A 9,909-nucleotide genomic window follows, 5' to 3' on the forward strand; every position below is an offset into this window, starting at 1 on the left:
TGTATCAAATACTTCCCACTGTATTTGTATATACAGTCATACTTGACATAGCACATTCTTAATGTATACTGTGTATATGCTATTGTGTACATATCAGTTGTATTACTATGCATACTACCTTCTTCTAATTACTTGCTATTTTTTATTTGACCTTTGTTTATTATTGATATTAATATTGTACTGCAATGTTGAGGAATGTATGTGACGAATGAAAGGAGATGAGGAGTATTTTTCTCTGCTTTACTCCGCTCATACAGAGTAATAAAGGCCTTGTTCACTAATTCTGTTTATATATATATTTATTTATTTAATGTTAATTTAATTTTAATTAGATTTATCAGGGGGTGCTGCAGCACCCTCAGCACTCCTACTTCCTGCGGCTATGGATATAGCCAATTTTGACTTTGTACCTGTGGTAACTAGTGACAACCCCCTGGATGGGGAGGGCATGGCATGTCCATTCTCTGTTCTCTTTTCACTTGGGAGCGAGATGCAAAGTTAAATCTTTGCTAGGATGAAGTTGAACCTGTCTTCAAACATGCCCTTTAGTAGGCCTACAAAGAGGGATTTGAAAACGATTCACACACAATAACATACAAACAGACATGCTCATTATAAAACCAGTAGGTCTACATGTCTTGAAGCACTAAGAAAGCTGACGTGTGGCATGTCAATCAGAGCCTCAAGGCTCATTGTTAAAGGTGTAGCCTGCTGATAAACAATAACTTCCATAAAAAACGGTTTCTGGATGCTGTGGCAAAAACATACAATTTTTCATCAGGTTGTGATGCAAAGGTTGCCTACATCTGCGCAATTTTCGTAACTTTCTGACATTTCTTCTTTAACTCATCCCCTCCCCAAAACGCATACTATACTGCCCCATTGATACCAATCTAACACAAACTAAACCACTCCTTCTAGTTTCAATATCTTTAATTGTTCACTGGAAAACCTGCTGGATCACCGTTTCAGAGATCTGTATTGGTCATGGCTGCAGGCAAATAGTCTTCCTTGTGATCCTAGAGCTAACTCAAACTAACTCAGCTTCATTCCAGAGTCACCCCACCTTTGTCACGCGGCGATGGTGCAATTCATCAGCTCGCTCCAAGAAAGTCAAATGGTGATTTAGTCTAGCTCCAAAGATAGCTGTGCTATGCCTAGGTGGGGACATTCTTCTTAGCTGCTGTCAGTCTACACATCATCCCAGAGAAGTAGCACTAAAGTCGTATATGATGTTGCAGCACCATGGGGGCCTGAGTTGAAATGAAAACTTGTGATATTGGTAGCCTACATCATAACAGAACAGGTATGGTGCTCTGCTCTTCAAAGCTTGTGTTTGTCAGATGAAATAGGATCAAACTGTTCAGATGACATTCAGCCGTCATTGCTATGGGAATAGGCTACCATTATGTATTGTTTTTTAAACTGCAGAAAATGTTGTTAAAGTGATTAATTTACTTTAACAAGGATGGATAAATTAATGTAACAATGAAGGACAAAACGATATCACCCTCAGAACAATATTAGAATCAAGAGTATATTGCCTTTGGGATTTCTAATAGCAAATAATTATTTTTTTAATCAATTTCTTTATGACAAGAACATCTCTCAATGCATAGACCTGAGGAGACACAACTGCCTCTTTTGTTCGTCTGATGATTCAAATAGATTAGAAATGTAAAACAAACGTTTAGATAAACCCATCCCACTGGGCACAGACTGCAGTTCAATATCTAGTTTTGATCTACATTTGGTTTAGTTGTCAACTATGAATTCAACGTGAACTCAACCAAAAATGTCACCATGTCATTGGATTTAGGTTAAAAGTTAGGTGAAGAAAAGATTGCCCTTACAATGATGACTTTTGCAAATCCAATTAGTTTTTCACGTTGATTCAACGTCATGACACAGATATCTTTGGTTCAAATGTCGTGGAAACAATGTTGATTCAACCAGTTTTGGCCCAATGGGATGATAATAACAACCTTTGTAAAGAACTTGTTCAGTGAGAAACGCCACCCACAACTATTCTCTCTGAGAACTAGTCAGATGTGTGAATGGTGATGAGTATGTCAGACCAGAAGGAAGTAGGTTTCAGTATCAAGGACTCTTCTCTAAAACTTTACTGTCTCTGCATCTTTATTGATGGAACAAATTAGAACTCAGGATAAGCCTTCATTTAACATTCATTTATTAGTTCTCGCCTGGCCATAAGGGACTGAAAGATTTAAGCTACTGTTTGTCTGTGTTGAATATGAATGTGATGATGTTGATAGGCCTATCTCTTAGGGCTGGGCATGAGTAATCGAAATGACATCAAAAGTAAATCTTTAACCATAGTTTTCTTTTCAAATGCTGTAAAACTATTTGGTCTAAATTTTGTCTTGAAGACAACCTTAATTTTCTTTGAGTTCCATATGTACATGTGCATTTGCAGGACACACAAAAAAAAAAGAACCAAGCCAAACATCACACAGTTCTACTCCCTAAATTACCTTTCCTCTCCATGTCTCACTCACTCAAATGCGTTCTGACCGCTCCCTCTACACACGCGTTCTGTGTGGGCCTAAATAAATGCCTATTAAAACATATTTAACTGATGGGATATAAGCTACATTCCTTGCCAAATGACAACAGTGCTAGCTGTGCCACTAGAGATCCTTGTTTGAGTCCAGGTGCTGTCGCAGCCGGCCGCGACCGGGAGACCCATGGGGCGGCGCACAATTGGCCCAGCATCGTCCAGGTTAGGGGGGGGTTTGGCCGGCAGGGATGTTCTTGTCCCATCGCGCACTAGCGACTCCTGTGGCGGGCACAGTGCACGCTGACACGGTCGCCAGGTGTACGGTGTTTCCTCCGATACATTGGTGCAGCTGGCTTCCGGGTTAAGCGGGCATTGTGTCAAGAAGCAGTGCGGCTGGGTTGTGTTTCGGAGGACGCACGGGTCTCAAACTTCGCCTCTCCCGAGTCTGTACGGAGTTGCAGCGATGGGACAAGACTGCAACTACCAATTGCATACAATGAAAAAGGGGTAAAAAAAATAAAATATAATGGTTTTAAATCCGAATTTAAGAAACAAAATTGTTTATGACTTTGTGGCTCTGGTAACTAACATCAGTGGCGACCCTACTTTGCGAACTGCTAGTGGAATTTGGAATTGGTTAGCCTAGGCTATTTTCATCAGAATCATTAAGCCTAGGCCTACTCACAAAACAGATGTCCTCGCCATAATTCAGTGTTCAATGTAGAATTGTTAATCCATTTAGAAAATTGCAAGGGACAGTTATAATAAACTAAATTGAATGTCTGTATATCGAAAAGAAGACATAATTTGCATGTAACTCTGAAAAATGTGGCAAATTGAGCCCCGTTTCAAATGGTCACTCTTTGAGAATAACTTCCAGACGCGACATGCAAATTATTTTCTATTTTATTCTGTTATATTACATCATGTTTTTTTAAACTATAAAATTGATGACTTGGCTGTGATAAGGGCTCGGGAAATAAGACTGTCTTGTCTGCTAAATTAACAAAACAAGGCCCTGCCATTGCACAACCATAGGCTTCTACAAGCAAGTGCCACACTGCTGAGGTTACTACCTTTTTGAAGATCGTTTTCCACCATATAATATAACCAGCTGATATTACAGTTTCAATAAATTAATCTTAAATGGCACTTTTTATTGACTGAATATATATGAGGCAATTTATCAATTAGGATTCATTATCTGTAATGGTTATGATAAATTAGGCATTGTTGCTCACTGTTGGCATATACAGTTGAAGTCGGAATTTTACATTCACTTAGGTTGGAGTCATTAAAACTCGTTTTAACTTGGTGCTTGGCTGCCAATTATCAAATAAAAATGATCTTGCTCTCATCCATATCTCATCATATAACCTACCCTGTCCACTTTATGAGCGAACTGTTGCCTAGAGCAGTTACAGTTGAAGTCGGAAGTTTACATACACTTAGGTTGGAGTCATTAAAACTCGTTTTTCAACCACTCCACAAATGTCTTCTTAACAAACTATAGTTTTGGCAAGTTGGTTAGGACATCTACTTTGTGCATGACACAAGTCATTTTTCCAACAATTGTTTACAGACAGATTATTTCACTTATAATTCAATGTATCACAATTCCAATGGGTCAGAAGTTTGCATACACTAAGTTGACTGTGCCTTTAAACAGCTTGGAAAATTCCAGAAAATGAAATCATGACTTTAGAAGCTTCTGATAGGCTAATTGACATTATTTGCATCAATTGGAGGTGTACCTGTGGATGTATTTCAAGGCCTACCTTCAAACTCAGTGCTTCTTTGCTTGACATCATGGGAATATCAAAAGATTTGTAGACCTCCACAAGTCTGGTTCATCCTTGGGAGCAATTTCCAAACACCTGAAGGTTCCACGTTCATCTGTACAAACAATAGTACGCAAGTATAAACACCATGGGACCACGCAGCCGTCATACCGCTCAGGAAGGAGGCGCATTCTGTCTCCTAGAGATGACTGTACTTTGGTGCGAAAAGTGCAAATCAATCCCAGAACAACAGCAAATGACCTTGTGAAGATTATGGAGGAAACCGGTACAAAAGTATTTATATCCACAGTAAAACGAGTCCTATATCGACATAACCTGAAAGGCCGCTCAGCAAGGAAGAAGCCACTGCTCCAAAACCGCCATAAAAAAGCCAGACTACAGTTTGCAACTGCACATGGGGACAAAGATTGTACTTTTTGGAGAAATGTCCTCTGGTCTGATGAAACAAAAATAGAACTGTTTGGCCATAATGACCATCGTTATGTTTGGAGGAAAAGGGGGTGGCTTGCAAGCCGAAGAACACCATCCCAACCGTGAAGCACGGGGGTGACAGCATCATGCTGTGGGGGTGCTTTGCTGCAGGAGGGACTGGTGCACTTCACAATATCGATGGCATCACGAGGAAGGAAAATTATGTGGATATATTGAAGCAACATCTCAAGACATCAGTCAGGAAGTTAAAGCTTGATCGCAAATGGGTCTTCCAAATTGACAATGACCCCAGGACAATGACTTAAGGACAAGAAAGTCAAAGTATTGGAGTGGCCATCACAATGCCCTGACCTCAATCCTATAGAAAATGTGTGGGCAGAACTGAAAAACATGTGCGAGCAAGGAGGCCTACAAACCTGACTCAGTTACACCAGCTCTGTCAGGAGGAATGGGCCAAAATTCACCCAACTTATTGTGAGAAGCTTGGGGAAGGCTACCCGAAATGTTTGACATAAGTTAAACAATTGAAAGGCAACGCTACGAAATACTAATTGAGTGTATGTAAACTTCTGACCCACTGGGAATGTGATGAAAGAAATAAAAGATGAAATAAATCATTCTCTCTACTATTATTCTGACATTTCACATTCTTAAAATAAAGTGGTGATCCTAACTGACCTAAGACAGGGCATTTCTACTAGGATTAAATGTCAGGAATTGTGAAAAACTGAGTTTAAATGTATTTGGCTAAGGTGTATGTAAACTTCCAACTTCAACTGTAGATAAATGCCCACATATTTTTTTCCAGTGATGCCCTTGTTCTAAAAATATATATATTTTTATTGGAGTACTCCAGTACTCGAAAGACAAATCATGCTAGTAGTCCAACAGTCGAAAAAGGTAATAATAAATAATAATAAATAATAAATGCCATTTAGCAGACGCTTTTATCCAAAGCGACTTACAGTCATGCGTGCATAATTTTTTTTTTTGTGTATGGGTGGTCCCGGGGATCGAACCCACTACCTTAGCGTTACAAGCGCCGTGCTCTACCAGCTGAGCTACAGAGGTAAAATGCCCATCCCTACTATCTCTTACTCCTCACCTCCTCTCCCCTTCTCCTTCTCTTGACCCAGACCCAGCCATGAGGGACCGTCTGAGCCACTTACAGGATCTGTCCCAGTCGAATGGCCATGTGGAGCAGATGGTCTACGCTGAGTCCGGGGAGTCCATCTCTGGGGACTCCTTTAGCAACGTGGACCTGGAGGAGGAACTCCATCACCAGGCCGTGGTGTGGGACAACACCCCTGAATTGGAGGAGGTCTTCTCCCAGTCCCAGGAGGTCCACCGTGAGGTCCAGCTCATCCTCCTGGAGGTCAAACGTCTCCGCGAGCAGAACGCCCGCATGCTCCAGGGCACCACTAGCATGATGGTCATTAAGAGGGACTCCAACGCCATCGCAGCTGACATCAAGGCCCGCGCTGAGGGTGTGCTGACGCGACTCAAGGACATGGACGCCGCAGGGCGGGAGCTGGAGGTAGAACACGGCTCCAACACCGCCGTGACTCGCATTGCCAGGACCCAATATGTCTGCCTGAGCAACGGCTTCCGTGATGCCATGTTCGACTACAACGAGGCAGAGATGAGCCACCGGGAGAGCTGCAAGGCTCACATCCAGAGGCAGATGGAGATCGTGGGGATGGAGGTGACGGGCGAGGAAGTGGAGGAGATGATCGAGACAGGCCATTGGAACGTCTTCAATGAGAACATCCTGTCGGAGGGCAAGACGGTGCACTCAGCACTCAACCAGATCGAGAGCCGCCACCGGGAGCTGCTAGACCTGGAGAGCAGGATCCAGAGCATCCATGAGATCTTCCTGGATGTGGCTCTGCTGGTGGAGGAGCAGGGCCCCATGATGAACACCATCCAGGCCAACATACAGAAGACAGACATGGCCATCCAAGAGGTTCTGGTCAAACTCAGCAAGGCCAAGCGCCACAACAAGAACAACCCCTTCAAGAAGATGTTCTGCAGCTGCTTCCCCTGCGTCAACTGAGGCAAAGACTGGGAAGTCTGAGGGATGTTCCATAGAGGTGGAAATATGTAGAAGGATTATATGGGCATGTACAACTCAGAAGTTGGTTTAAATGGTATATTAATGTCAATTGGAGATTTATGCGTGAAGAATTTGAGTTGCGTAAGAAGTTAGGATTTGTTACTAAGTGACTGAGATGTCATAGCATGACTATGCATTTGCAGATTAGGATGAAAAGAGTTGTTTCGGACAGGAAGTAAAATGTATTTTTAAAATACTTCTAATGTGTTGTCCTGGTGAAGTTGTCAACATTTGTCTTGAAACATTTTTTGTAGTCTTAGTAAATATTGCCATTAGTATCCATTAAAGGTTGGTTTATAGGAGGGTTCAGACTGGAAAGTGAGATTTGACTTTTTTCTAACACATGATGAATGCAATATTTACTTTGGAGGAGTCTGCTAACTAATTATATTGTTTGGCCATCTTTAGTCATGGTCTTCCTCAGTGTATTTAAGTGTATTTAATATTTATTGTCTGTCTGAACATTAAATTCATCACAACTATAAATTAGATATTAAATAAGAATCAAATAATTTTGTGAAGAGTATTTTGCTTTGACTATCAGTCACAATATAGTTGACATAGTGTATCTCTCTCTCTCTCTCTCTCTCTCTCTCTCTCTCTCTCTCTCTCTCTCTCTCTCTCTCTCTCTCTCTCTCTCTCTCTCTCTCTCTCTCTCTCTCTCTCTCTCTCTCCCTCCCTCCCTCTTTAATGGCATGAATGGCAGGTCAATGTTGCCAAAGCGAAGTGATATACCACAATTCTGAATAAACATCAACAATAATAAGAAAAAAGGGTTAAGCTGTCCCCATAAGAGAACCCTTTTTGGTTCCAGGTAGAACACTTTTGGGTTCCATGTAGAACGTTCTGTGGAAAGGGTTCTACATGGAATCGAAAAGAGTTCTACCCGGAACCAAAAGGGTTCTAACTGGAACCAAACATAGTTATTCAAAGGGTTATCCTATGGGGACAGCCGAAGAACCCTTTTAGGTTCTAGATAGCACCTTTTTCTATAAGCGTGTAGCTTTAATGCTAACGGAGAATTTAAAAAAAATCTAAAATCTATCAAATACCGAAATGTAATAATGGTCAACATTCAGAATGTAATTCAACAAACAAAATTGACTGGTGGTACTTATATTGTCTATTACTTATAATACATGGAGAAAATAGTACAGTTTATGTTTCCTCCTTTAGCTTATGGCAAGATGTGACATACTGTGCTGCCAACTCTATCACATCAGACCATTCCCCCAAAAGTATACAGAGCAACTGTGTTGATGATGCAGAAGATATTGATTCTGCTCTTCACAGGTCCTCAGTGTCAGCCCTAGCTTTGGAAACACAGTTCCCAAAAAACAACACAAAAGTTTACATAAATCATCAGCACTGACGACACTGGTGCTGTAATAGAAAACTGCTAAAAGTTTCTCTGCCATTTTAAAGTGATGTCCCCCTCGTCCTTGACTTTTCCTAAATAAGTATATTTAACACAGTCATGGTTAAAATCTTATTATCACGAACAACATTTGTGTTATAAGCAGTTTTAACAGGACATGTCGTTTTTTACCCCCTGCCTGTCAGGCCTGCACAGCTGGTGATGGCACATCAAAAAATATGCCATTCTGTTCTTTTGAAATGCATTTTCTTACATTCATAATGTTCCTTAAGACCTGCCCTTAACACATAAATAATGAATGGATTGCATCACTTGAATTGTGGCTTTTTAGTGGTTTTATGTTTGTACATATAGCCTACAGTTACATAAACTAATAAAAATGCTATTGCGTTCTTTGAAATACATGTTATTTTGCATTCTAATGTTATGTAAGAACTTCATAAACACAACCAAATGATTATTCTTCTGATAGCATATATGAAATGTATTTATTAGACTGTTACAGTGTTGACTTTCAAAAGACCCATCATTGCCTGAATGGGGGTCCAACGAGGCCAGGCTTTAGTGTTAATCATTGACACGGAGGCCAATCAAAGTAGATTTGCATTAGGTTACGCACTGCATATTAAACACCATCAAAGGAAACCTAAAGTATAGCCTAACAGTATGTTATTACACATAATAGTAGGCCATAGCCTACAGTATATAGCCTAGAACAGTGGTCAGCAACCTTTTCTTAGTCAAGATCATTTTCGGAGTCAAAATTCAAGCCTAGTGCAATTCTCTGCTAGGCACAGGAGATAAAATGCTTCTAAAATGTATTGTGTGATATCAATTAAATGTTCAATAGCCTATAGGGCATGGCTATAGTGCACAGGGTAAAGATATATTTCCAATGAAATTAACTTCCTAAAAATGATAGGCTTTACATTGACTGGAAATACTGTAAATATTGTTTCATGCATTTGCCTATTTGCATATATAATAAGAGAGGTCCGATTTTCTCCATGTAGGCCTACCCCTTATTATAAATACTGTAGAGTCCCTTATATTTCAAATCTTGAGACTACAGCTGGCTATGTGAAAGCACTTGTAATAGGTCAGTTTCTTTGCAGCAATTCGACCATGAATGCCTGATTCACACAGTCTCCTCTGAACAGTTCATGTTAAGATGTGTCTGTTACTTGAACTCTGTGAAGCATTTATTTGGGCTGCAATTTCTGAGGCTGGTAACTCTAATGAATTATCTTCTGCAGCAGAGGTAACTCTGGGTCTTCCATTCCTGTGGTGGTCCTCATGAGAGCCAGTTTAATCAAGGCGCTTGATGGTTTTTGCGACTGCACTTGAAGAAACTTTCAAAGTTCTTGAAGTTTTCAGTATTGACTGACCTTCATGTCTTAAAGTAATGATGGACTGTCGTTTATCTTTGCTTATTTGAGCTGTTATTTATATGGTATGACTTGGTCTTTTACCAAATAGGGCTATCTTCTGTATACCCCCCTACCTTGTCACAACACAACTGATTGGCTCAAATGCATTTAGAAGGAAAGAAATTCCACCAATTAACTTTTAAGAAGGCACATCATAGTGTTGATGTCTTAAGTCGCAAAAACCATCAAGCGCTATGATGAAACTGGCTCTCATGAGGACCGCCACAGGA

At 40.5% G+C, this 9,909-nt stretch overlaps 1 protein-coding gene across 1 annotated transcript; it reads left to right on the plus strand.

Annotated features, from left to right (window-relative positions):
• The first annotated feature begins 1,152 nt into the window (after positions 1 to 1,152).
• Positions 1,153 to 7,437, plus strand: LOC121552606 (syntaxin-11-like). The gene is made up of 2 exons (XM_041865565.1): positions 1,153 to 1,306; positions 5,892 to 7,437. Exons 1-2 carry the CDS (start codon positions 1,264 to 1,266, stop codon positions 6,809 to 6,811), a joined length of 963 nt encoding a protein of 320 aa, XP_041721499.1. The 5' UTR covers positions 1,153 to 1,263; the 3' UTR covers positions 6,812 to 7,437.
• The last annotated feature ends 2,472 nt before the right edge of the window (positions 7,438 to 9,909 follow it).

This window comes from Coregonus clupeaformis, chromosome 36 (assembly GCF_020615455.1).
Source record: "Coregonus clupeaformis isolate EN_2021a chromosome 36, ASM2061545v1, whole genome shotgun sequence".
Lineage (NCBI taxonomy): Eukaryota > Metazoa > Chordata > Actinopteri > Salmoniformes > Salmonidae > Coregonus > Coregonus clupeaformis.